Source organism: Canis lupus, chromosome 3, assembly GCF_003254725.2.
Source record: "Canis lupus dingo isolate Sandy chromosome 3, ASM325472v2, whole genome shotgun sequence".
Classification (NCBI taxonomy): domain Eukaryota; kingdom Metazoa; phylum Chordata; class Mammalia; order Carnivora; family Canidae; genus Canis; species Canis lupus.
In genome coordinates, this window is record NC_064245.1 from 64,723,801 (window position 1) to 64,750,871 (window position 27,071).

The following is a 27,071-nucleotide window of genomic DNA, read 5'->3' on the forward strand; positions in this document are numbered from 1 at the left end:
CATCTTAGCTTGGCTATTTCTTTACTGACGATCTAGTGAAGTGATTTAAAAACAAACAAACAAAAAAATTTTTTTTTGCTCTGTTGGATGAAGCACCTTCTCCAGTTAGCCCTGGTTTTGGAAGTAAATCCAACAAAAATACACCAAGAAAGTGATAGTCCTTAGCCAGAAAACTGAAATTTTATAACATTTAAACTTCAGTGTCCCCTTCTGGTAAATGAGAGTCCTGAGGCCAGCTTGGGCAGGGATGGAAGCATGTGCTCTGGAGCCAATCTACTGCTGCTTCCTGGCTGTTCATTCCTCAGTAAGTTTCCTAACCTTGCTGTGCCTCAGTTTCCTTATTTATCACAACAGGGATTAGGAGAGGATCTATCTCTTGGAGCTGTGGCAGCAATTAAACTAGCTAATATATGTCAGGTGCTGAGAGAGTACCCAGCAAAAGTTAAGTGCTTTCTCTCTGTTATTGTTATTATTAATCATTATTACTGTCTACCTCAGAGGATTTGGAGGAAATCAAATAAGACAAATGCATAGGAAAGCATTTAGCAGAAATGCTTAACCAGAAGCTTGGACTTTGCTTCTGATTTGTCTGGAGTCTTACCAGAGGCATTTTCCTGTCGACACCAGCTCAGAAAGTCACCCATCCTGCCGTAGAGAACACTGCACAGAGGCACAAAGCGACGGGCATTCTCTGCATAACTAGTGACAAGAAGGTGGTTGTTTTCCCAGAACAGGGACTAAGGAAAAACAAACACAAAATTAACATGAAAATGAAATCAAAGTAGATCTTTTTTTCAGTCAGGCAGTGCGTTTCTTTTTTTTTTTTTTCAAAGATTTTATTTATTTATTCATGAGAGACACAGAGACTGAGGCAGAGGGAGAAACAGGCTCCCTATGGGGAGCCTGACGCAGGACTCGATCCCAGGACCCTGGGAACACGTCCTTAGCCCTGAGCTAAAGGTAGACCCTCAACCCCTGAATCACCCAGGTGTCCCCAGGCAGTCCATTTCTTATTCGACTCCACCTTGCCTGACAACTGCACTTTCTTTTTCTTTCTCTTTGTTTACCCATTCAGAGTGCCATGATCTCTCCCACCCTTGCGACCACATCATGCACACATTAACAAAGTACTTTCTCAGTAGTAAATATATATATTTATCCCTGACTTTAAAAAAGACCAAAGGACCTGGGTTTGAATCCTGACTCCGTTATACACTACATGTGCAATCTTGAACAAGACATGTCGTAGCCCTGTGCCTGAGTTTCCACATCTGGAAAATGGGGAGCAAAGCCCTTTCTCTTCTTCCACAGCTGTGTTCAGGATGATATATCACCACAAAAAGCACTTCAGAAATATGCTACTTTTATATTGTATTTTACAGTTTCTGCTATAAAGCTACAGTGTATTCCCACAATGGTAATACAAATAACAATATCCCTCTAATGATCTCATCAAACCCTTAGTAGTCCAACTGTTCTATGCCTGAGGGCAGGGGTTATTTTGTTCCCTGTTGTAAGCATCCTCAAACCTTAGCACAAGGCCCAATACATGAAAGGAGCTCAATAACTATTTACTGAGTTCAGCAACTCACACCAAAATCTATGAAAGAAGAGGGGCACCCGGGTAGCTCAGTAAGTTAAGTGTGTCTTTGGCTCAGGTCATGATCCCAGAGTACTGGATCCTTGCTCAGCAGGGAACCTGCTTCTCCCTCTCCCTCTGCCTACCACTCCTCCTGCTTGTGCTCTCTCTTTCTGTCAAATAAATAAATAAAATCTTAAAAAATAAATCTGCTAAAGAAGGGAACACAATTTAAGGTTCCTGTTTTTACTGGCAGGGAGGCAATAAGGTTCAAAATTCAACATATTCTTAAAAATCATTATTTTTAACCTGTTATATCTCTGAACCTTCCAGCTCCATTTACAAAAATTTTAAAATGCTGTTAAGATTTGTTCATTCATAAACATCAATGTTACCTGATTTTACAATGAAAAATCAGGTTGAGAATTATGTCATCAAAGAAACAGAAAACAAAAGCTATTTGTTTTAACTCAAGGTATTGTTCTATGCAAGCATTTTATGTAGATTTTCTCATTTATTTTCATTTTATTAGAACTCAGAACACAGACATGTGTTTGTTTTTTCAAGATTTTTTATTTATTTATTCATGAGAGAGGCAGAGACAGAGGCAGAGGGAGAAGCAGGCTCCCTGTAGGGAGCCTGATGTGGGACTGGATCCCAGGACCCTGGGATCACAATCTGAGCTAAAGGAAGACACTCAACCACTGAGCCATCCAGGTGTCCCCAACATGTGGTTTTCTTAAAGAAACGGGTACTATGGGGGAGCCTGGGTGGCTCAGTAGTTGAACATCTGCCTTTGGCTCAGGTCGTGATCCCAGAGTTCCCAGATCGAGTCCCACATCAGGCTCCCCACAGCAAGCCTGCTTCTCCTTCTGCCTCTGTCTCTGCCTCTCTGTGTCTCTCATGAACAAATAAATAAAATCTTTAAAAAAAAGAAAAAGAAAAAAGAAAGAAACTGGTACTGAATAGATAGAATCTTAAGGTCCCTTAAAAGGAGGGACTGGCCTTCTGGGAAGATAGTGAGGTTAATTCAGGGTCTTCTGAGTCACTCAAAAGTTCGGCCATTGGGGCAAGTTAGGACACAAGTTATTCAGAGTTGGCTAACGGCAGAGCCCCAGGAAAAGGTGTGGCAAGGTCCTAAAGTAGTGATTCCTGCAGACTTGTTGACTTAGGAGACTTCCTTCTGCCTAGACAGGCAGCAGACCCAGGATTGACCCTCAAGATAAAGATACCTCCCCATCAGAGTTCAAGTTTACTGCTTGACTTTTTGGCAATACTGAAACAGGGTCTCCCAGGGTCGTAGACACCTGGCCCATGTACCATCTATCTCTATAGAGACAGAGATTAATGTTTTACCTTGTCTGTGGGAATGGAATGTCTGGAGAGGCTAATAAAAAGGTCATAGTCTGAGGGGAATACGGAACAGGGATCCTTATCCAACACCACTTTAAAGGCTTCCCAGATAGCCGTGCAGTTCTTTTCCCTGTGCAGCAGTACGAGTTAAAAAGAAAAGAAAAGAAAAAAAAAAACATCATGATGTGTTGTGAAGTATTGCCATTTCTCTCTAAGTACTCCATCCAACAGCTTTATGAGTAATTTTACCATTTATCATCTGTGAACTAGGCACAAAAAAGACAGCAAATTGTCATGGCTGAGGCCTTAACCCCAATTCAGGAGAGGAGAAGAAAACCGAGATGATGGATTTAGAAACCTGCCAGTGAAAGTGGCTCTCAGAAAGTATTACATATTTCAGAGCTAAGGAATAAAGTCTTGTCCCGGGCTCCCAGACATGAGCAGAAAAGGCACTTGGCTGGAGGATGACAATTCCAATAAACCACGCAGGCTTCCAATTTCAGGTGCCTCTCTATTCAGACTTAAGGTCCATTGCTCCCTGGGACCTGGTGTGGTCAGGCAGGTGGTGGACTAGACCTTGTAAAACCAGGAATGAGCACCGAGTGTTGAGAAAAGCTGTTTCGCCTCCTGCTGGCATTAGGGATGAAGTGAGAAGATAAAGGCAACTAGGTAAAGTTGGGGACCACAGAGAACAGATAAGCTGTCTCCTTCTCCAGCACCTATTTTGTTTGTCAGTTTCACAATCCTTTGGAACTGCCCCCTTCCTGGGAAACGCCCAAAGTTACTCAAGAGAGCAGCAGATGTTCTTGGGAAATTATCCAGTCAAGCAAACCCCTTGAATGCCCTTCTCAAAAGATTACAAAGGTTTTAGGAAGTTCCTGAGACCGGCTTCCTATTTGTAGGGAATAACAGCCTCAGATGTTGCTGGCTGGGAGCATAAAACAAGCCTGAAGTTTGTGTTACGGGAGACAGTGCTTTGAGAACTATCTCCCTGTCTCCTTACTTGCTGGAAGTAATAAAAACCATTTGCTTAAGCCAAAAGATTTGAGTTGATCTATTGGCTGACGCATCCCATGCTGTCACCCTTTGTGTTAGGTGACACTAACTTCTAGTCCATCCCAGCTTTCCAAAAACATTTCCCAAGGCATTTGTAACTTTTTATTTCTTGTGTTAGGCAGGGATAATTTTATTCTTTGCTTTTTTTTTTTTTTTTTTTTTTTTGGTCTGAGTCAGAAAAAAAAAAAAACTGGCACAAGAAAAAGACATTATGAAAACAGAAAAAGTAGATCCAAAGAAGGAACAAAAATATGAGTAGGAAGGATTGTGCTGGCAAGAGACACTCAAACTCATAAAGTCCTCTAGGTTAGAGGATCTGAAATTTGAATTCCCCAAGTCCCTGGATTCACGAATTTCCAGCTGAAGGCCATCTTCCTGGGTCCGACCGTTCTGGCTAAGCATGTGCTGGCTGTCACCCAAACTCCCCTCAACCTAATCCCCTCGCCTCTAGACAGACAGCCCAGAGCCTCCTTCGCTTAGGCACTCCCGCACGCAGGCTCACACTCCACCCCTAGACTTCCCCTCTTCGCATCCTCTGCGCTTGGCTCCCCGGACCTTCAGAACTCCTGTGCACACAGTCCCGCGCACATCTCTCTGGTCAAAACCCTCCACTCCCCGCACCACTCACCCTCCTCACCTCTAGACCTCCCCGCTACCCCCGCCACGCTCACCCCTGCTCCGGGTTCAGCAGGGCGACGTGCTCCGCGCAGCGGCCCAGGATGATGCTCTGCAGGTGCCGGGTGGTGCCCTCCCCGCGCCATCGGGCGCCCCCAGCGCCCGCGATCACCAGCAGCAGCAGCAGCGGTAGCGAAGACGCGAGCCCCAGGGCTGCCATCGCCGGCGACTGTCCCTCCAGCTCCCGGCCTTCTGACTCACTTCTCAGCCCGCCCTAGGGTGACTTCCTTCAGCTGCGAGGCTCTCAGGCACTCCAACACCCCCCTGTGGCTTTCTGCCTCTACTAGCTGCTTCAGTTCCAAGACTGACTTGGGGCTTCAATGGGGACAGGACTCTTGCTCTTGGTTATTTATTTATTTATTTATTCATTCATTTATTTATTTATTTATTTATTTATTTATTTATTTATTTATTTATGGTAAGACTTTATTTAGGTAGTCTCTAGCGATTACTTGGGTGTACCAAGGACTTGGGGCTTCAATGGGGACAAGACTCTTGCTCTTGGTTCTTATTTATTTATTTATTTATGGCAAGACTTTATTTAGGTAATCTCTAGAGATTACTTGGGTGTACCAAGGTGGGGCTCCAACTCAAGCCTGAGATCAACAGTCGCTTGCTTTAAGAAGCGACTGGCCCATGCACCATGAGGTTTTTTTGTTTTCGTTTTAATTGAAGAATAATGAACATACAGTGTCATACTAGTTTCAGATGTACAACATGGTGATTCGACAACTCTACATATTACTCAATGCTCACCACACGTCACCATCTGTCACCATAGGTTATATTATTATATATTCTCCATGCTGTACTTCTCATCCCTGTGACTTATTTTATAATTTTTTATGTATCTTTCCTCTTCACTTACTTTACCCATCCCCCATTCACCTCCACCTGGCAACCACCAGTTTGACAAACAAACAAAAATACGGCCCTTGGCTAATATTGGCCAGAGTCCAGAAGGAAGGAGCTCCCACAGAAGCAAAGTTGCAGAACAGGTGAGGAAAGTTTAATCATCAAAAGAAAGATTTTCCTGGCCCCACACTCTGACACCTTTGACAAATGCTCTCTTTTCCTCCAAAGATGAATGGGTTTTGTTTTCAGGAAGTAATAACCACAGAAACTAGTATTTATTGAGCTGCTATTATGTGCCAAGTACTCCACAAGCAGTTTTCAATTACTTTTCATAACATCCTCCCAGTTAGGATTATCCCCATTTTACAAATGAGGAAACTCAGGGAAGCTAAGTAACTTGTCAGAGGACATAATCTCCCTTCCAGATAGATGCAAAATCCTAGAGAGACAGTCAGTTCGGAAAGCCAGGATTGCTGGACTTGCACTTGGAATTCTGGGGTCTCTAATCCTCAATTCTTACAGTAATGATAGCTGTGAGCTAAGGGCCCTATGGCAGGCATTTCGTAAACATGAGCAGCTGGTGGGGAAGGGGGGGTGGTTCTATAACATTTTATGTGAGTCTTTTTCTCTCTTTTTTAAAGTTTATAACCAAACCCCACATTCTCCTGTCCAGCCCTCCCTGACTCGGCCCACTTTCCAGAAATAAGCATTTTTAATTATTTCAATAGTGTTTTTATATTTACTTCCACATTTCTAACTAACATGCCTATATGCTGTTTCTGGTTGTTTCCATCTTGGATTCTACTCTTTGACTTCCTAGGACGAAAAAGAAAATTTTATCTTTAACACCACACATCCTCAAAAGGAATCCTTTTGTGTCTTTCATCATCCTGAGTGTTTTATCTCAAGCTTTAAATCAGTAATCAACATTTACACTATTATAGTCTGTGAATATTATTCATGCCCGAGCTTGTATTATTCTATGATTATGTTTCCTTTCTTGTAAACTTCTTGCTTACCCTAGAGGTAATAACTAATCTCCCTTATCCCTCTCCTCCCATTCTTCACCCCTACCCAGTCTTATTTGTTCATGTGCGTTATTATATGCACACTTATGATTATGGTCAAATTCTTTGCAACACATGTGAATTCCCCAATGCATTCAAAAGCATCAGCTTGTATTTTAGTTGGTTTGTTTCTCTTTCTAAGTGTTTTTCTTCTCCCTCTTTCTCTTTCTTTCTTCCCTCCCTCCCTCCTTACTTTTTCTTTCTTTCATTTCTTGGAAACATCCTTCCTACAGCTGTTACTGAAATGAATGGAAACTGAATAGAATACCAAGCACACAAATAAGAGAGGGGTAAGCACACAAATAGGTGGGGGAGACGAGTATTACCTCTGGGATAAGCAAGAAGTTTACAAGACAGGAAACAATCATAGAATATTGTAAGCTCAGCCATGAATAATATTCACAGGTCACAATATGAATGCTGATTACTGATTTAAACCTTGCATCTAGGGGAGCTTGGGTGGCCTAGTTAAGCATAGGCATTGGGCTCAGATCATGATCTCAGGGTCCTGGAGTCAAGCCCTGCTTAGGGCTCTGTGCTTAGTGGGGAGTCTGCTCCTCCTTCTCCCTCTATCTCTCCCCTTAGCCCCTGCTCGTGCTCTCTTTCTTAAATAAATAAATCTTAAAAAAAAAAAAAAAAAAAAGCTTATAGAAGAAAAGCAACTAATTTTAAAATGGACAAAACAGAGGATCCCTGGGTGGCTCAGCAGTTTAGTCCCTGCCTTTGGCCCAGGGCATGATCCTGGAGACCGGGGATCCCACGTCAGGCTCCCTGCAGGGAGCCTGCTTATCCCTCTGCCTCTCTCTCCCTCTCTGTGTATCTCATGAATAAATAAAATATTTAAAAATTTAAAAAAAATGGACAAAACAGTTGACCAAGATACCTCACCGAAGATATGTTCATTACAGGGTATTTACTAAGAAAAAGATGAAAACATGTCTACCCAAGACTTATACATGAAATATTCATTGAACTTAATCCATAATTGCCCCTAAACAATTGTAAATGTCCAACAAGAAAAGAATAAACAAACTGCAGTCTAGTCATACAATGGAAAACCACTCAGCAATACAAAGGCATGAACTACTGATACATGTAAGCATCTAAAAGTATATATACTGAGTGAAAGCAGCTACATGTAAAAAAAACAGGTATTTTATTATTCTCCTTATAGGAAGTTCTAGCAGAAGGCATAGGATGCTGAAATATACAGAAAGTTGGCGGAAATGGATTTTAGATAGTACCAATTGCCTGAGCAAAGACAAAATAATGGGAAAGCATGGGGTTCTCCTGGAAAAATAAATTAGTTTGACTGGTAAACAGAGTGCAGATTGAAACAACAGGAAAGCTAGAGTCACATCTCAAAGACCTTGAACTCAGCTCTAATCTGGATGTTGTTTTCTTGAACATTAAGAGCCTTCAATAATCCTGGACATTATTAAAAAGTTTGTCTTAAAAAAATAAATAGGGGACTTGGGTGGCTCAGTCAATTAAGCATCTTCCTTTATTTTTATATTTTTTTTATTGGAGTTCGATTTGCCAACATATAACACCTAGTGTTCATCCTGTCTGCCTTTAGCTCAGGTCATGATCCTGGGGTTCTGGGATTGAGTCTCTGCATCATGCAGCAGGTCACTCCAAAGAAGACTCTAGGGTTTTATGGGGTCGCTGGTATTATTTTCCCATCCTCCCCTCCAGGGACATTATCCATTACTCTGCTGCTGTGCGAGTAAACATCTCTGAAGAGGGGAAGAAGGCTTTATCTTTACTTCCCTGGGGTGTCTCTAGCTTCATGACCCTAAACTGTCTCCCTTAACCATTCTTAACTTGGATGCAAATACCTTTATTCAGATCCACAGAGAGCAGACAAGTGAGATGTTCATGGAGGATTGTCTTCCAATACTTTATTTCAAGCACAAAACAACAAAAAAAGCGCTGGGGGGGAAAAGAAGTACCTTTAACAGAATACAAAATATGAAAAATCAGTATTACAATAATGCTTAGTGTGGTAGGTGATGGAAAGGAATTGCTTAACTTTTTTGATTTTAGAGAAAGCCCTTGCCCAAAGAAACATCACTCACTGGAGTCAGCTAATACATAAAAGAAGTTGGATGTGAGGAATCCATTATCAATCAGTGTCATTTTTGGATGCTTATAGAGGTTATCTGACAAAACCAGATTTTCAAATGCAAAAAAGGCTTTGCCACATATTTAATAATTATTCCTGATAGTATGACCTCAAGTTCAGATGTTAGAGACCATTGTTTTTTTAATCAAATGTATACTGAACGCCCACTATGTTATCATACAAAATGGACATGAACTCTTCTGGAGCATTCATTCTAAGGTGGCAGATTGACAATGATATACTACAAAGAAAAGAAATAAAGGGAATAATGGAACAAAAGCTATGGTGGTTAGTAAAATCCTTTAGGGAAGTAACATTTAATCCAATATATTCTCAAAATACTGGGCAGTGTGTGTCATTTATTTCAGTAACCTCTTCACCTAACAAGGGGTTCAAACTCATGACCCTGAGGTCAAGAGTTTAGATGCTTCACTGACTGGGCCAGCCAGGCACCTCTGAAGTGAGTCTTTATTTATTTGAGAGGAGATAAGTGGATAGGAGGAACAGAGGAAGAGGGAGCAGCTGACCCCCAGCTGAACAGGGAGCTCAATGTAGGGCTCAATTCCAGGACCCTGGGATCATGACCTGAACAAATGACAGATGCTTCATCAACTGAGCCACCCAGGTGACCCTGGAATGTCTTTTAAAACTTAATTCAGATCATCTTTTTCCTCAAAATAATCCTTCAATTGCTCTCCATTTCACTGACAAAAACCCAGAAGCCCTATAATGGACTAGAGTCCTTCATGATTTTGTCCCCAAATAGTTCCCTGACCTTTCTTATTATTCTTTCCATAGCACTTATCTTTAAGATATCACAAGCCTTACTCATTGTCTCTCTCTCCCCCACAGAACATAAGTTCCACTATAGAATGATCTTTGCTTTCTTCATTTTGTATCCCAAGTATCTCTAGAACAGTTCCTGAACTCTTTTAACAGTTCACTAAGTTTTCGTTCAGGAATGTAAAGTTACATTATGATTCTATTAGTATTTAAATAAAGTTATCACATACAATGCTATGTTAACATCTAAATACAACACAGAAAAATACCACAAAATAAGAAACACAAAAACAAAAATCAGGTAAGATTTATTTAATGTGATGGGTGTGCTTGTCTGTTCATAAGTTCATTCCAGTCTGGAACACAGGAGGACAATGCTACCCGCATATCTGCTGCACCATTCAATCCATTTCTTTCCTTTGCTTTTAACTGGGTTAAGACTGAAAACCCTAGCTCACACAAACTAGTTGTTGTGAATGGCAATAATAGTGGGACACTCTTTCTACTTAGCAGAGGAAAGTCTTCCTTTACCTTAATCCAAAATGCTGATAAACTTAGTGTTTCATAATCACTCTTCAATGTATATGAAGAACTAAGCTGCAATAATTCACTCTCTTCTTCAGGCACCAAGTTTAATTCAATTACTGATTCTGGGTTTCGAAAAGCAAATGGATCTTTTACCCAGCAATTTTCTCTTAATGTTTCAAATTTCTCTTCTGGAAAGAAATGGTTAAAAGTTTGAGACAGAGAAGTGAGATGCAACAATATCTCTAATTTTATTTCTTTCAAAATGTTTTCACTAATAATATTCTCTTCGATATGTTGCAAAAATCTTGGAAACATGTAGTAGCTAGGACAGTTGCTTTTAAGCCTCGCTTGCCATAACAATAATGTCTTTCGAAATCCCTGAATACGTTCGACATGTTGGAATATATCACTATTTTTCCCCTGTAGTTTTAAACTCAGTTCATTAAGAATGCCAAAAATATCAGTTAAATATGCCAATTTCATTACCCAAGTATCATCTTCAAAAATACTTGCCAAATGAGATTTTTTTTCAATAAGAAAAATGTGAATCTCATTCCTGAGTTCATAAACCCTGCTTAGTATTTTCCCATGAGACAACCAACGAACTTTGGTATGATATAGTAAGTGGGTATGATTAGTTCCAATCTCTGAACAAAATGTTTCAAGAAGCTGGTTATTTAGTGTGCTTCCTTTAATAAAGTTAACAACTTTCACTGCATTTTTCAATACTTCCATGAGATTCTGTGGGATTTCTCTAGATGCTAAAGCTTCACGATGTATAAAACAATGATTCCATACAGCACCATTATTAGTAACTTCCAGCAATTTTTTAATTACTCTGCTATGTTTTCCTGTTAGGCTTGCTGCTCCGTCACTTGTAATTCCTTTGCAGTTTTTCCAGTTTAATTTATATTGACCAACAATGCATTTTTCTAATTCTGTAAAAATATCTAATCCACTTAGGTGTGAGGCTATATTTAAACAACACAAAAAATCCTCCATAAAATCATCTTGCCACGCATATCTGACATACACTAAGAGTGTTGGGCAGCTTCCCACATCACTGCTTTCATCAAGTTGGATTGCAAAATCTATACCAGACTGCAACCGAGCAAGAAGCATGGTTTCTAAATGTTCCGCAATAGTACAAATGCGAAGAGATACTATATTATCACTAGATATAGTTTTTAATTTATCAGCTGATTTGTCATCAAAAATTGTACGTACCATATCCAAACATGCCGGAAGAATTATTTTTTCAGCAGCTGTGTGAGCCATTTTCTCTTTTGCTACTCGATATGCAACCAAGTATGATGATAATAAGGCTTTCTCACTAATGGTGGTAGAACCACCAAGAAATTGTGTTGACAACTTTACATCTTTTTTCTTTCTTTGAAAATATTCAAGAGGCTTATCAATAAGTTCAGAATGCTGAGTTTCTAAGTGTCTTTTTAATTTTGAAGGTTTTAAGCTTTCATTTGCAAGAATATTATTACAAATAACACACTGAGGTCTGTCATTTTCAAAGGGTTTTTCACATTTGATAAAACCATATTTTAAATAATCTTCATTATAACGTCTTGCACTTACTTTTTTCTTTTTGAAATGTGGCTCAAACGAAGTTGAAGTTTGCAAATTAGAGTCAATATTTTTCTCAATATTGTCACTATTCACATTTCCAGGTCCAGCAGTTGAACTTGAACATGCTTCTGCATATTTCACTTCACTTTTCCTCTTTCTTTTAAAAAAGTTATGATCCATTTTAAAGTAATTGATTAAAATGTTTTAACTGCCACTAACCAAAATAATAATAATAATAATAATAATAATAATAATAATAAATACATATATCCTAGATAACATCTCTCAAAAAAATGCAGTTTACAAAACGCATCTCAGTTGAACATTTCAGACTTCACATCTAATTGCAAGTCATGGTAACAAAAAACTAGACTGCTCACCAACTTTATTCTTATGAAAACTGAAGAAGACACAAGTGGACAAAGGACTGAAAACCCGTTTCTTAGCCAGTATACGTTCTATTCATTATATGCCCTCCATTAACTATCTTTTCACATATTGAAATTGACCTCAATATTCCACAGAGGATTCTGTGGAGCACAATTCTGACAGAGGATTCACTTGATACTTTATATTTTATTTTGTTTTAAAATTTTTTTCACTGTGACTCATAAAACTGATTTCATGACCTACTAATGAGCCACGTACAGAATGTGAAAAATATTGATACAGACATATTTTCCTCTGCTGTGCTGAGCTTGAGTATGTCAGCTTGATGATCAAAGCAGCAAGCTAATGTGCTAGACTGTTGGCTGGTACAGGAACTTCCTTGAAGTGGTAGGTATATATCTTATATTTTCACTCTTGATACTTTTTGATAGGAAGAGTTTTTAAGAATGCCAGTATGGTCTGACCCAGTGAGGATTCAAGGAGGCTTTCCATAGCTAGGTCAACTACCAGGTTGGACCTGATGATATATTTTTAGAACTTTCTTGGACTGCATCTTTGACCTGGGAATAAGAGCAGAGATATGACATTAATGCTTTACAATGCAGAGAATATTACTGCCAGCTATGGCAACCCTCATGACATCCAAGATCATGAGTGCTGAAGCAAAAAGCCTGAAGCTCTTTTCATCACTATGCTGTATCAGCTAAGGATTATTTCTGTAAGGCAAATCACCTAAACCATGACTGGTAAATAGAAAAAATAATGTCAAGGGGCACCTGGGTGGCTCAGTTGGTTAAGAATCTGCCTTTGGCTCAGGTCACGATTCCAGGGTCCTGGGATCAAGCCCTGCATCAGGTTCCCTGCTCAGCGGGAGTCTGCTTCTCCCTCTCCCCTTGCCCCTCCCCTGCACACGTTCACACGCACTCTCTCAAAAAAATAAAATCTTAAAAAAAAAAAAAGAAAAAGAAAAAAGAATGTCAGTAAAACCTGGAAGTCAGCATCAGGAGTTACAAAGTCTACTTACAAAGCGGAATACAGCAAGCATGAAGGAAGATAGTTCATTTGCCATTATATACTTCCTCTTAGCTCAGTTTGGTTATGTCCATCTTAGAAATACAGGTATCCCCCACTTTCTAAAAGTTCGTGTTATACCATTTCACTTTTAGGACAGACCTACATTAATACCTATTTTTGCTAACTGAAAGAAATCCAAAGAGGATTTTCACTTTTACAAATAAAGCTGTTACCATACTAATGTCTTCGGTAAAAGCAAAGAGGCATAATAGGAACTTTCAGAGAGATTTCATAGGAATGCTCTACTTTGGAAGGGAAACCTGTACTTAATGCACTGCTTTCTTTGATCTTAGTGTATGTGGGTCTTAGCACCATAACACAGCACTTCTTTACACACCCTTCCATCAAGTTGTTTCATCTTTCTGGGAGAGGGAGGGCAAGGCCTTATGTTTACTGTAGTGTTTATTAGAAAGTCAATGTTTTGGGCTGCCAGGGTGGCTCAGTTGTTGAGCATCTGACTCTTGGTTTCCGGCTCTTCTGGCAATATTCCCTTTGCCCCTAATTATCCCAGGTCCAGGTACCTGGCCCCTGGGGGGCAGCCCTTATGCCCTATGGCTTGTTAAAATTAATAAAAATGCCAGTTCTAAACCTGATTGGCCTGCTTACCCTCCCTCACTCATTCCTCTCTACTACACGAGGTGCAGGTGTCAGGAATACCAGGCACCCCTTAAAAATGTGCTGCACATTGTTTGAACGCCATGAATGTTCATCAGCCTGTTGCCACCGTATTTATGTGGGAGCCTAATCTTTTAATAATAAAGCCAGCTTTGAATGAGACATCACACAGAAGGGTAACCTTGAGACAAAAAGATGTTCCCAGAGGGAGGCTATAGCCTTGGTGATATTCTTCTGTGGGATTTCATTAATTATATCTACATGGACTTTACTATTAACAGTAATTTGACAATTGACAAATGTAGGACGTGTATCCATCACTGTGGGATTATAGTGTGTTCACGGCCCCAGAAATCTTCTTTGTTCTGCCTATTTATCCCTACCTCCTTCCAATCTCTGATAATCACTGATTTTTTTTTTAATGTAATACAGTTGAAATTATACAGTACATAGACGTTTTGGTTGACTTCTTTTACTTAGTAATATGCATTTAAAGTTCCTTCATGTCTTTTCATGGCTTGATAGCTCATTTTTTTTCAGTACAGAGTAATATTTCCATTGTCTGGATACAAAAGTTTATTTATCCATTCACCTACTAATAAAAACATCTTGGTTGCTTCTAAATTTTGGCAATTATGAATAAAGCTGCTATAAAAATTAGTTGGTTTTTGTGTGAACATAACTTTTCAACTCCTTTGGGTAAATAATAAGGAATCTGATTGCTAGATTGTACATACAGTGCATTTTCAAGGAGGATCCATCAAAAGCTGTGTATTTTTTCTTGCTGGAGCATACTAAAATGGGGACACAGATTATGCATTATAGACATCGTGTAGTTGTTGAATGATTTTTTTTTTTTTTTTTTTGGCAATGGTGTCAACGTTTGTTAACTCATTCATACTGGCTGATTTCAAATAATGCCAAAGGGACTACTCTAGGATCTCATGAGTCATGAAGGCCTAGCATGCTACTCAGTTACCCTGCTGGTGTCTCTAATATGAACTGTCAGAAAACAATGAAATTAGAAGTGAAGGGTATAGATTTGAAGGTATAGGCAGGGGTAAAGGTGGCTGGTGAGATGGGTCACATGATTTAGCATAATTCAGTGAAAAGCAGTTATGTGGAGAGCTAGTCAAGAGAAATCTCTATTTGGTCAGTGAAGCATTGGATAAATGTTAAATCTTAAATTTAAGGACTGAAACATTATGAGAGGGAAAGCTTCAATGAGCATCCCGGAACAATGTTGGAACACAGCTTCAGGAAGGTGCCAGGAAGCTGGCAGAAGCCATCTGAGAAAAAAGCTGTTGCTATAAGAGTAGGGTTGAATTGTAATATGCAATAGCACAAAATGCATCACCTTTTCTCTAGGCTAGTACTGTCTTGGCATAGTTAACTGTTTATAGTAATACAAAGGGTCAGTGCCATCAGGAAGGCCTACAAATGGGGACAGAGGTCGGGGCTTATTAGAGTGGTAGCAATTTTAGGTGTTGGTTGCCTTAGGAGGCGCTTAGTATATCAATTTGGCTAGTTATTATAAGTGCTTTAACTATGGCTAATAAGTAGCCTAAGGAGCTAGAAGTCTACTGTATACAGTACCTGCCTAACTTAAAAAGATGTGCATCTTGGACAGAATTCAGTGACCGGTAGAAGCCTTTGACTTAATCTTGGTTAGATGTTTCTTTGAAAGATGGTATCTTCCAAATATTTCACATTGGTCTGAAAAAGGCAAAGTTTTTTTTTTTTTTTTTTGGATGTCTTATGTCCTATCTTCCAAGGTAGGTAGTAGGACTAAAGAGTTTACTTCTTGGGATCCCTGGGTGGCGCAGCGGTTTAGCGCCTGCCTTTGGCCCAGGGCGTGATCCTGGAGACCCGGAATCGAATCCCACGTCGGGCTCCCGGTGCATGGAGCCTGCTTCTCCCTCTGCCTGTGTCTCTGCCTCTCTCTCTCTCTCTCTCTCTCTCTCTCTCTCTGTGACTATCATAAATAAATTTAAAAAAAAAATTAAAAAAAAAAAAAGAGTTTACTTCTCTTGGATGTCAGAGCATGGTGTACATCATCAATGTTTTATTTTTTTTAATTTTATTTATTTATTCATGAAAGACACAGGGACATAGGCAGAGGGAGAAGCAGGCTCCACGCACGGAGCCTGATGTGGGACTCGATCCAGGGACCTCAGGATCATGCCCTGAGCCGAAGGCAGACGCTCAACCACTGAGCCACCCAGGTGTCCCCATCATCAATGTTTTAAACCAGAACTAAACTGTTGAAAAAAACAACTGCATCTAGATTCCTTTTTAATGAATAAAAAGAGTTGGAGGGAAATGCACAGAAGCCTTGAAGCAATCAGACTCAGATATATAGCTGCCCTTAAGAGCTAAAAGAGAACAATTATTGACTCTCTTGCTCTTATAGTTAAAAGTTCCAGTAAGGATGCTCATTTGTTTTTAATACTTCTTTCCCTCCAAGATATCTCAAACCACTAGACCTTTTTTTTTTTTTAAGATTTTATTTTTAAGTAATCTCTACAGTCAATATGAGGCTTGAACTTACAACCACAAGGTGAAGAGTCACATGCTCTACCAACTGAGCCAGCTAGATGCCCCTGAAACCACTACAATTTTAAGGATAAAATATGCTGTGTCTCCCCAGATATATTTACCTTATAATGTTAAGAAAAACAGAGCTAAACATGCTCCAAAGTCTTCTGTTTGCCCTCCCTTTTGTCTCTGAAAGGTGCCTTAATGGGAAGTCACAGCAGTTTTGGGGGACAGGTTCAAATCTGAAGTTTTTGGTTGAATCATAAGTTTTGGAATTTTAATTTGAAGAGATACATCCTTAATTAGAACTCAATGTAAATCAGAGCATATACACATAAGATGAGTAAGTACATCAGTGTAATTCCACAGCCCAGATGGGTTCTGATGGGATAAATCCCGTCTGGCCGAAACTTAAAAGATCATAATAAATGTATGCAGTGATGCTTAAGATACACGATTGAGGTTATTTGCTGTAGATAAACCACATTTCTGAGCAATAATGCATTTTAATTAGCTGGACATACATTTAGCCATCCTTTAGGACAGAATTTCAATTAAGATGACCAACTACTCATACTTGAAGGTTACATTTAATATAGTCATGTGATATGGTTTCAGATTATTGGTTTTGCACTAATGAATCTTATCTACCTATTCCTATAATGTGTTTGTCATATGGTAGGTCAATAAATTTGAAAGAATAAATGAGAGAATGAATGACACTATTTTTGCTATTTTTTAGTGTTTTTACTATTACTATTACTTTATTTGAAAAATAAGTTATAAACTATATTTGAACAATTCAGCAACATGTAAGACAAAGGCTAGTAAAACATATTCTCTAAAATAGGATAATCAAAGCTATCCTAATTCACCATAAACTACTTAAGTAGTAGAAAGAATGGTCCTATAAAAACAGAAATGTAAACTATGTTTACATTTAGCTTACAAAGCTTAACACCTAAATCTACCTAAAAATAACTCATATAAAAATACTAATGTCTCATTTATATTATTAAGGGTATGAATTATTTTTTTAGAGAAAAACAACTGCCATTTAATCATTCTGGTCTTTTTTTTTTAAAAAAAGATTTTATTTATTTATTCATGATAGACATAGAGAGAGAGAGAGGCAGAGACACAGGCAAAGGGAGAAGCAGGCTCCATGCAGGGAGCCCAATGCGGGACTCAATCCCGGGACTCCAGGATTGCGCCCTGGGCCAAAGGCAGGTGCCAAACCACTGAGCCACCCAGGGATCCCCTCATTCTGGTCTTTTATATTTTTACTATTCCTATTTCAACCCAAGCCTCGAGAGTTTATAATTGGCAATGCTTCAGACTCTTGTATTCAAAAAGTAGTCTTCAAGAGCTACTCCCTCTCCTAAATCAGATAATTCACTTACAGTAATTGTAGAGGTAATGTATTAGGGTATAGACCTGGTAGATGTAGTAATGAAAGCATGGGGAAGTCCTTTTCTTTCTTTCTTTCTTTTTTTTTTCTTTTAAGTTTATGTATTTTCTTATTAAGTAATCTCTACCCTCAATGTGGGGCTTGAACTCATCACCCTGAGATCATGCTCCACCCTGAGATCACCGCTCTTTTGACTCAGCCAGACAGCTGGGTTAGTCTTTTTCTAACTGAAATAGGATGCAAGATATCAGCTTAATGAGACATGTAAGAAAATATTACAGGTTTGGGGCACCTGGGGGGCTCAGTGGGTTAAGCATCTGTCTTTGGCTCAAGTCATGATCCCAGGGTCCTGGGATGGAGCCCCCCACATTGGACTAACTGCTCAGTGAGGAGCCTGCTTCTCCCTGTCCCTCTGCTGCTCCCCCTGCTTGTGCTCTGTCAAATAAATAAATAAAATCTTTAAAAAGAGAGAGAGAAAAAATGCTGCTGCTGCAAGTTTGACAGAGAAGGTATGAAATAGTTGTGTAGGAAAGTGGTACTATGAACGGTCTAGGAAAATGCTTCAGGATTTTAAGCAGTTTGCATGCTTATCTTACTTAATGCAATGATCATTATTGCTATAAGCGTACTAGGTGGTCTTTAATTCCCTGCCACTAACTCTTACCTCCTAGTCCTATCTCCATGGTGTTATATTATCTTCTAAAAATACAGCTTGCTTATTTATTTATTTAATTTATTTATAAGTAAACCTTATCCACATGAGAACTGAACCAATCAGGTGTTCTTAAAAAATACAGTTTTGATTTGGTTTCCTCCTAATTCAAAAACCTCTCAGGGTCCTGAGGTTGTGCATTCTCCTCAGGACAATATCCTCGAAATCTAAACCTTATCTTTCTAGGTGTCTCCTTCATCACAAATCTTCATGCAATTCTACATTTTAAGCTCTAAGACTTTCCAAGTTCTTGAAATACATCATGCACTTCCACGATTATGCTTCTGACTAGTATTCTGTTTTAATGGAATACTCTTTAAGTCCTTTGAAATCCTATTTATTCTTGAAGTGATTTAGCTCAAATGCAACGGCATTCATCCATTCAACTTAACAGTTAAGTGCTTAAAATGTATCAGGCACCGGCCATAGAAAGCTAAATAAATAAACAAACAAACAAACAAATAAATAAATAGTGGAAAATTAATATGAGGAAATACCTGCTGGGCCGTTACAATGAATGAACCAGAGTTACATCACACTGACAAATCTTAACTGCAAAAGGATATTACATTATGCAAAAACAGTGCCGTGTACCTAATTAAAATTACAACATAAAGGTGCTTGGGAGAGTGGTGATCTTGGGCCAGAGGGAACAGGATGAGATTGCGTGGGGCCGACAAAGGATTTCAATTCATATTATCAAACAACTTGTGTCACTGATTTCTCCAGTTAGGTGGCGAGTACACAATGAGTCCTACTTTTGTTTCTGTATTTTGTCTAGAATGTTCTACTTTTTTTAAAAGGGATATATAAAGCGTGATTCCCTCCTGAAGGCACTGCAGACTGTCTCACAACCAGTAACCTCAAATCGCCTTCCGTCTCCAGGACTCTCTTTCGCTTCCCTTTATGCACAACTAGACCTTAGGGGCAGGAACTTCCTTCAAGGTGTCCTATCACCTTCGGGTGTATTCGCACGCTCCGCTCTTCCCAGCAGATTCCTGTTCCCTCCTGTCCTCTCGGGCCCAACGAGGCCTTCTAAGAATTTCACCCTGACCCTCTCAGCCGACCCTACAACAGCTCCCCCCAAATCCCGGACTGCTGCCCCCCTTCCCCCGGGAGACCTCACTGCGTCCCCTGAGCAAACCCAGAATGTCTCCCGTTAGCAGCCTCTGGTCCACTCCCGTCACAGGCTGCCCTTCTCCTCCTCACCTCCAGCCAAGCGCCGCAGGCCTCTCACCTCGCCCGTGGAGCGGCGGTTCAGTGCGTCCCCCCATTCCCTACGCAACACCACTTCCGGCCTCACCGCGGCCCCCACAAACAGCCCACTTCCAGCCGGGAGTGGGCCGGCTCGGCCTTCTGCGCACGCGCAAAACCGGACAGCGGGGCCGCATTTTCTCGTCACAGAGCTCGCGCGACACTCTCGCGGTATTGCCTTCTCCCGCGGGAGTTATTTAAACGCTCGGGCGGTAACGCCGTTCTGCGCGCTCCGCTGCAGGCTGACTCTTCCCTGAGGCGATTCTGGAGGCTGGACGTCCCGTTCCGGAGCCCAGCGCAGACGAGGCTCGCTCCGACCGGGTCCCGGCGCCATGGGGGCGGAGAAAAAGCTGCTGTCGGCCAAGGAGGCATTGCGGCTGCCGTGGCAGCCGCAGTACAACCAAGCGAAGCTGCTGGTGGCGCTGAACCGCGTCTACCGCACGGTACGCGCCGCCCCGGGCCTCGGCCGCCGCCACTCCCCCCCGCCCCCCCCGCCCCGGGCCAGCCTTCCCCAGGGGCCTCCGGGGACCCTCTGGACTCCAACCTTCTCAGCTTTCCCGACCCGGTTCGAAGAGGTCAAGAGACCTGCCCGAAGTCGCCCCCCGCCACCCCAGCGACTTCCGGCCGCGGACCCCGGAGTGACCCGCGAGCGCTCGCCTGTCCTGTCAGTCTTTTTTTTTTTTTTTTTTTTCCTGTCAGTCTTTATAAGAGGATTGTAGGGAATTTTGAATTTTAGTACGTTTTACCTGGCTTATTTAGAGACTCCTACTGTATTTAATAATCACAGTCTTGTGTCTCTTAAGGTTAACAGTTCACTGATTTTTAACATGAATCTGCTTTTCATTAACTAAGTTTAAAATAGATACGTAAATATACGTTTATATTTCTGCCCAGTAATGATTTTAGCGAAACACAATTCTTATTGACAAAAATCAATCAGCACAATTACGGATAAGTGCATCTTTGTCACCAACCAGCTATTCTTCAGCCTGATAAACTTACTGCCTTTCGTTACCAGAAATAGAAAAAGAAAAGAAAAAAGCATTTATTTTCCTCAAGTTAATTTTTTTCATTTGGCAGGATTACACAATGACAGATTTTTTTTTTTTTTTAAGATTTTATTTATTCATGAGAGACACACAGAGAGGCAGAGACACAGGCAGAGGGAGAAGCAAGCTCCATGCAGGGAGCCCGACGTGGGACTCGATCCTGGATCCCCAGGATCACGCCCTGGGCGGAAGGCGGCGCTAAACCGCTGAGCCACCGGGGCTGCCCTAAAAAAAGGAACAACTATTTTTTTTCACTAGATTTTTAAACCTCTTTGATTAGTAAACATTTTACATGCTCAAACCACCTAGGAAGAAATGCACTGAGAAGACTCGCTCCTTTCCTAATCCCCATCCAGTACAGTCCCTCATAGTCTTTTACAAATAACCATTTTTAACTAGTTTCTTGTGTATCCTTCAGGGTTTTGTGCAAATACAAGCAAATGAGAATATGTATAGGTTCTTATTTCCCTTCATTCCTCCTTCAGTGTTTTCTATGTTGTTCTGCACTTTTTTCACTTAATAGTATATTCTGGGAGAAAAAAAAAGTATATTCTGTATACTCCTTATCATTGTCTAGTTACATCTCATTCTTTTTTTTTTTTTCTTTAAGATTTTGTTTATTTATCTGAGAGAGAGAGAACGAGTCCGAGGAAGATTAGAGGGAGAGAGAGAAGCACACTCCCCACCAAGCAGGGATCCCAGGACCCCTGACTCAGGACCTGAGCTGAAGAAGGTAGACACTTAACTGAATAAGCCACCTAGGCACCCCTTTCTTTTTCTTTTTTCTTTTTCTTTTTTTTTTTTTAAAGTTGTCACACATTCCATTTTGTGGACATACCCCATTTTACAGTCAATGCACTATAGGCACACACTTGTGTTGTTTCCAGTCTTTACATATTACAAACGACGTTTTTTTAAGTAATCTCTGTGCCCAGTGTTGAGGGCTCACAACCCTGAGATCAAGAGGCATGCTCTACCAACTGAACCATGTTTTATTGAATATGTATTTCCTACATTTGCAGGGGTAACTAATTGTCAGATTGAAGAGAATTGCTGGGTCAAAGAGAAAATATATTTGTAAATGTGGTAATTAAAGTTGCCCTTCATAGAGTGGTCCATTTTATCCTCCCAGCAGCCAAATATGTGAGGTATTGTTTTTTTTTTTTCCTTGCTCTTTTTTTTTTTTTTTCTTTGAGGGTGTGTGGGAACCATTGAAATATAATTAGGGGAATGTTTTTGATAGGAAAATTTGTACATAAAATCCTGAACAGTGTGGGAACAGGAGTTGCAATGATACACAATACATCAAAGGGAAATTATAAAAGGCAGTGTTGAATTGACACCAGTGTGCTTGTTGTTTTTAAACTGAAGTGTATGTATCTTGGTACATTTTTCTAAATAGACTGAAGGATGTGTAGAAGAATCAAAAGAATCTTTTGTAATCAAAATCTTTTTTTAGGGTTTTATTTATTCATGAGAGACACTCAGAGACATAGGCTGAGGGAGGAGCAGGCTATCTCTGAGGAGCCTAATGTGAGACTCAATCCTAGGACCTTGGGATCCCAACCTCAGCTGAAGGCAGATGCTCCACCACTGAGCTACCCAGGTGTCCCTATAATCAAAATCTTATGCTGCCTTCCTCCATAACAGAAGTAACTCAAAAATAGGGACACAAGAAATTATTACTCGAGTCTATTTTCCTTAATCTGTTTCTGCTGGATGGACAACTAAAAGTTAAGGAATAAAGATTTTAGTTTGATAAGAAAATATTAATATATCTTGGAGAGTCTTGGATCAGTGCTAGAGATAAAGACTTATCAGTGTAGTTTGTGGATGATTGGTTTTTATATTTCTGATTATCAGTAAAACATTTTTACAGGAAGCATTTGTTCATACCTTAAAAACATTATGATAATCTGTAAATAGGAAATCTGCAGTTGAGCAGGAAATGGAATTTGCAGTTTATTACTTGATTTAGGCAAATAGAAGGAAGATAAGACAGTGACATTTCAAGTTATATTATTTTACTTTCTTTTGAACATACTCTAGAATAATTTTGTCAGTTTGTATTAACATTTACAGTGAATGTATGTATCATTTAAAAATTTACTGGGTTGAAAACTTTAAGAGCTTTTATAATTTAGAGAAAAGACATCTAAAAGTCTAAATTTATATATGATGATAAATACGGGTGCCTGGGTGGCTCAGTCATTTAAGCATCCGACTCTTGATGTCTCTGCTCAGTTCATGATCTCAGGGTTGTGAGATGGAGCCCCATAGTGGGCTTTGTGTTGCCCAATCTGCTTGTGTGTGTGTGTGTGTGTGTGTGTGTGTGTGTGTCTCAAATAAAATATTTAAAAAAATATATTTGATGATAAATAAGTTTATGGTATGTGTACATACATAGACAAATTCATGTCACATGAGTCACCTTATACATTTTTTTCTGCAGAATAAACTATGACAAGCTAATTCACTATATAATTGTTTATAAAGGTTTAATTTATTTATTTTTATAATGCTAGCTTTAATTTTAAAAACTTAAGAACCAGTTTAAGGTAATTATATTTAAATGAGCACTCAGGAAAGAAAGATTATTTTTTGGGTTCAAAATTACTGCATTCTAGCTTTGTTCTTTTTTTTTTGCATGAATTGTACCTTCCTCATCAGTTATTAAATTGTAGAATTCTGAACTTGGGGGAAAACAAATGGTTGTCATTATAATGCTACCTGGGAATAATTTAAATTTTTTTTTTCTTTTCAGGACTGAGGCAAATAGCAATGAAGTTCAGTGTTTAGTGCACCAGATTCTAAATAAGTTCTTGGGAAATATGCTGGAAAAAGGCCAGATTGATGATGTTTTGTGCATAAAATGGATGAAGGTCTTAATTAGACTAAAAGATAAAATTCCATATGTGATGATACAGGCAATCCTGGCTCTTTCAAGGCTTAAGACCTATGGGTAATGATTGCCCCATGGTTAAAGATATTGCTACTTCATAGTTCTTGTTTGGTTTTGTGTGTAGTAAACTTTTCCTTATTAAATATATAATGAGAGTGGAGAGTGTGTGATACATACACACACCTCATTTAAAGATAACATTATTTCAGTAGCATCCATTGATACCAAATGGGTATGCTATAATTTACCCAGAATTAGGGCGGACCCACAGGTCAACCAAGGGCTCAGTCGCGCAAGATTGCCCCTACTTCAGACACCAGCCACAAGTCTCAGGTATCCCCAAATTACTTGCACTTATACTTAACTAACTACAAATTTTGGAGATTCCTGTGACTGCCACACACCCCCCTCAAGGTATGAAAATTCCAGGAATGATTGACAGAATTCAAATAAGTGCTGTACTTACTATTAGAGTTTGTTGTAAAGAATACAGCTGAAACAGCCAAATGGAAAAGATGCATACGGCAAAGTATGGGGGACAGGGAGTGCAGAGCTTCCATGACCTGTGTGGGTATCCCACCTTCCCAGGACATTGATGTGTTCATCAACCTGGGAAGCTTGAGCTTAGTTGTTTCAGGATTTTTTTATGAGATTGCACTGAGTAGGTATGTTTGATTAAATCATTGACTTCTTTGAACTCAATCTCTAGTTCCTCTGAAAATTCCATCCTTGTAATCACCTAATTGGCTTTTCAGGTGACTAGTTTCCATCCTAAAGTTATCTAGGGACCTTTCACCCCCACCTTGAGTCACCTCATTGCTATAAATTACCATAAAGTTGAAAGGGATTTCAGAATAACAAGGCATTCGTATCACTCAGGACTTGCTGAGGCTTTTTGAGCTCTGAACCAGGGATAAATATCAAATACATTTTTTATTATGCCATAAAAGAATATACCCACTATCTAAGTTGAGAAATGGAATGCTGAGATAACTTTTTAAGGGTCTTGTGGCTTTCTCTAAATGTATTTCCCCTTCCTTTCCAGAGGAAAACACTATCCTAAATGTTACCCATTACCTAGCTTTTCTTTAGAGTTTACTTTATTAGAGTTTTAAGGCTACCTAGATGTATCCCAAAAATATGTACTGTATCTTTGCCTTTTTTCACCTTAATATAATAGAGTTACATTACATATACACTTTGATTACTATTTTTTCCATGTAGTACTGTTTCTAAGAATCTAAAATCCAAATTTATGGATGTAGCTGTAGTCCATTCCTTTTCACTACTAGACAGTATTTTGTTTTAGAAGTATAAGAACTTGATTTATCCAGTCTCTTGGGTACCATTAGGAACTAAACTTCTATCAGCATTCCCAAACATGTGGAAGCATTTCTCTGGCTAATAATGCCTAGAGGCAGTATTACAGACTGAATTGTGTGTCCCCAAAATTCATATGTTGAAGCCCTTACTCCCAGTAAATGCCTCAGAATGTGACTGTATGTGGAGATCGGGTCTTTAAAGAGGCAATTAAGTTAAAATATGGCCTTTGAAAGGTAGCCCTCATCAACCCTGATGTGTTTTATAAGAAAAGGAAATTAGAACATACAGAGAAAACACTGGATGTGTGCACTGCCAGAAAAGAGGCCTCGTGAACCCAAACCTGCTGACACTTTGATCTTTGGACTCAGAGCTTCTAAAACCAAGAAAATAAATTTCTCTTGTTTAAGCCACCTAGTCTATACTATTTTTGTTATGGTAACCCTAGTAAATTAATACAGTTAGAATTGTTAAATGGTAGGATTATGTACATGTTCAGCTTAATTAGTAATCCTGATATATTTTTTAAAGTAATGGGATTAATTTGCAGTCCTACTAGCAGTGTCCTGAGAATTCTTGTTCTACATTCTTGGCCAAACCCGGTATTGTCAGACTACTTTTTCGAGTCTGGTAGGGGAAAAAAAGAAAACTGTCATTTTAATTGCATTTTCCTGACAACTAAGAGTTGAATATCTTCATAGGTTTCTTGTTTCTTTATCAATAAAATGCCTTTAAATTTTTGTCCACTTTTCTGTTGTGCTGTGTTTGTTACTGATGGATAGAAGTTAACTTTTTTAAAAAAGATTTTATTTATTCATGAGAGACAGAGAGAGGAAGAGACATAGGCAGAAGGAGAAGCAGGCTCCCTGTAGGGAACCCAATGTGGGACTCAATCCCAGGACCAGGATCACACCCTGAGCCAAAGGCAGATATTCAACCAACTGAGCCACCCAGGTGTCCCTAGAAGTTAATTTTAATGGAAGTAAGATCCTTTGGTGGCCTGTCCTCTTTATTTTTTTTCTGAATGTTGTGCTTTTACATTTGAATCCTCCTATCTGGAATTTTTTTTAATGTTTAATTTGAGGGAAGTACATCATTTTTTCTCATATTAATAACAATTGGCCCAGACCTATTGAATAGTCTTTTCTTTCTCCTCAGCTGGTCAACAGTGGCAGCTTTGTCATCAGAAGTCTGCATGGAATGTGGTCCTTTTTTCTGGTCTCTATTCAGTTATAAGTTTTGTCCAACACTAGACCAGCATCATGTTGTGGGGTTTTTTTGTTTGTTTGTTTTTTTGTTTTTTTGTTTTTTTGTTTTTTTTTTTGGTTTTTAGAGTATGTGTGAGGCGATGAGGGGCAGGCAGAAGGATAGTTAGAAGGGGAGAGAATCTCAAGCAGGCTCCACACCACGCAGAGCCCAACGTGAGGCTCAATCTCACTACCCTGAGATCATGACTTGTGCCAAAATCAAGTCTGACGCCTAACCCAACTGAGCCACCCAGGCACCACAAAGTAGTCTTAATAGGCTTTTGTAATCTCTATATCTGGTAGTAGTTTAAAATTTATGTTTTAAATGATGTATGACATATAATTATTTAACAGTCCAAGTGTACAGATCCTGAAACTGTCAAATGTAAGAGTAGAGCTGCATATTTAAACATAGAAAATGGGTTTTGCTCCAAAAATTAGAAATTCTTTTCAAGACCGCATAATTCAGATCAAACTAATGAGTCTTTTAAAAGCCATTTCTAATAAGGCACTCAAGTTTGGGGTATTTTGGATGAGGTTTTAGGTGAAAAAGCTGATGGGCCATGAGTCGATAAATTGTTGAAGCTGATTTAGTGTATTAATTTTATACATTTCAAGTGGTTTATTAGTACATACAGAGTATCACTTGTTAGATAATTATATTGTGTCCTTAATACTTTTTCTGTCTTTATGTTAATATTTTATACTTCAAAAATTCCATTTTTTCAACAGGCTAGTGATAATATCAGGTGACATGTACATGATAGATTTGTAAGTCATACTTCTTTTATACTATTATGAAAAATTTCAAAGAGATTAATAAAATTAACCATTATCAGTATTTGTCCAATTTTGTTTCTGTTCCTTGCCCCTTAAATACCTGCCCTCATACCTACACATATACACACTGCCTGCATCCTACTCTTAGCTAGAATTATTCTAAATCTTGGCCAT

General features: G+C 39.3%; 2 protein-coding genes across 7 annotated transcripts in view; both read right to left on the minus strand.

Moving 5' to 3' along the window:
• The window catches only part of BST1 (bone marrow stromal cell antigen 1), a 37,571-nt gene extending 17,877 nt beyond the window's left edge, over positions 1-19,694 (minus strand). For 3 of the 6 annotated variants that reach the window (XM_035714132.2, XM_049108602.1, XM_049108603.1), the window contains exons 1-3: positions 19,555-19,694; positions 2,936-3,062; positions 602-737 (exon numbers count right to left, since the gene is read on the minus strand). In XM_035714132.2, the coding sequence (XP_035570025.1) occupies positions 602-737; positions 2,936-3,062; positions 19,555-19,619 (328 nt within the window). In that variant the 5' untranslated portion in view covers positions 19,620-19,694. Of the gene's footprint in view, positions 1-601; positions 738-2,935; positions 3,063-4,659; positions 4,906-19,554 lie in introns of those variants that run through there. The other 3 variants (XM_025436944.3, XM_049108601.1, XM_049108604.1) reach the window with 3 other exon arrangements.
• FAM200B (family with sequence similarity 200 member B) lies at positions 9,794-19,720 on the minus strand. The gene is made up of 2 exons (XM_049108600.1): positions 19,583-19,720; positions 9,794-12,555 (listed from the first exon to the last, which is right to left on the minus strand). Exon 2 carries the CDS (start codon positions 11,783-11,785, stop codon positions 9,809-9,811), a length of 1,977 nt encoding a protein of 658 aa, XP_048964557.1. The 5' UTR covers positions 11,786-12,555; positions 19,583-19,720; the 3' UTR covers positions 9,794-9,808.
• Positions 19,721-27,071: the final 7,351 nt, after the last annotated feature.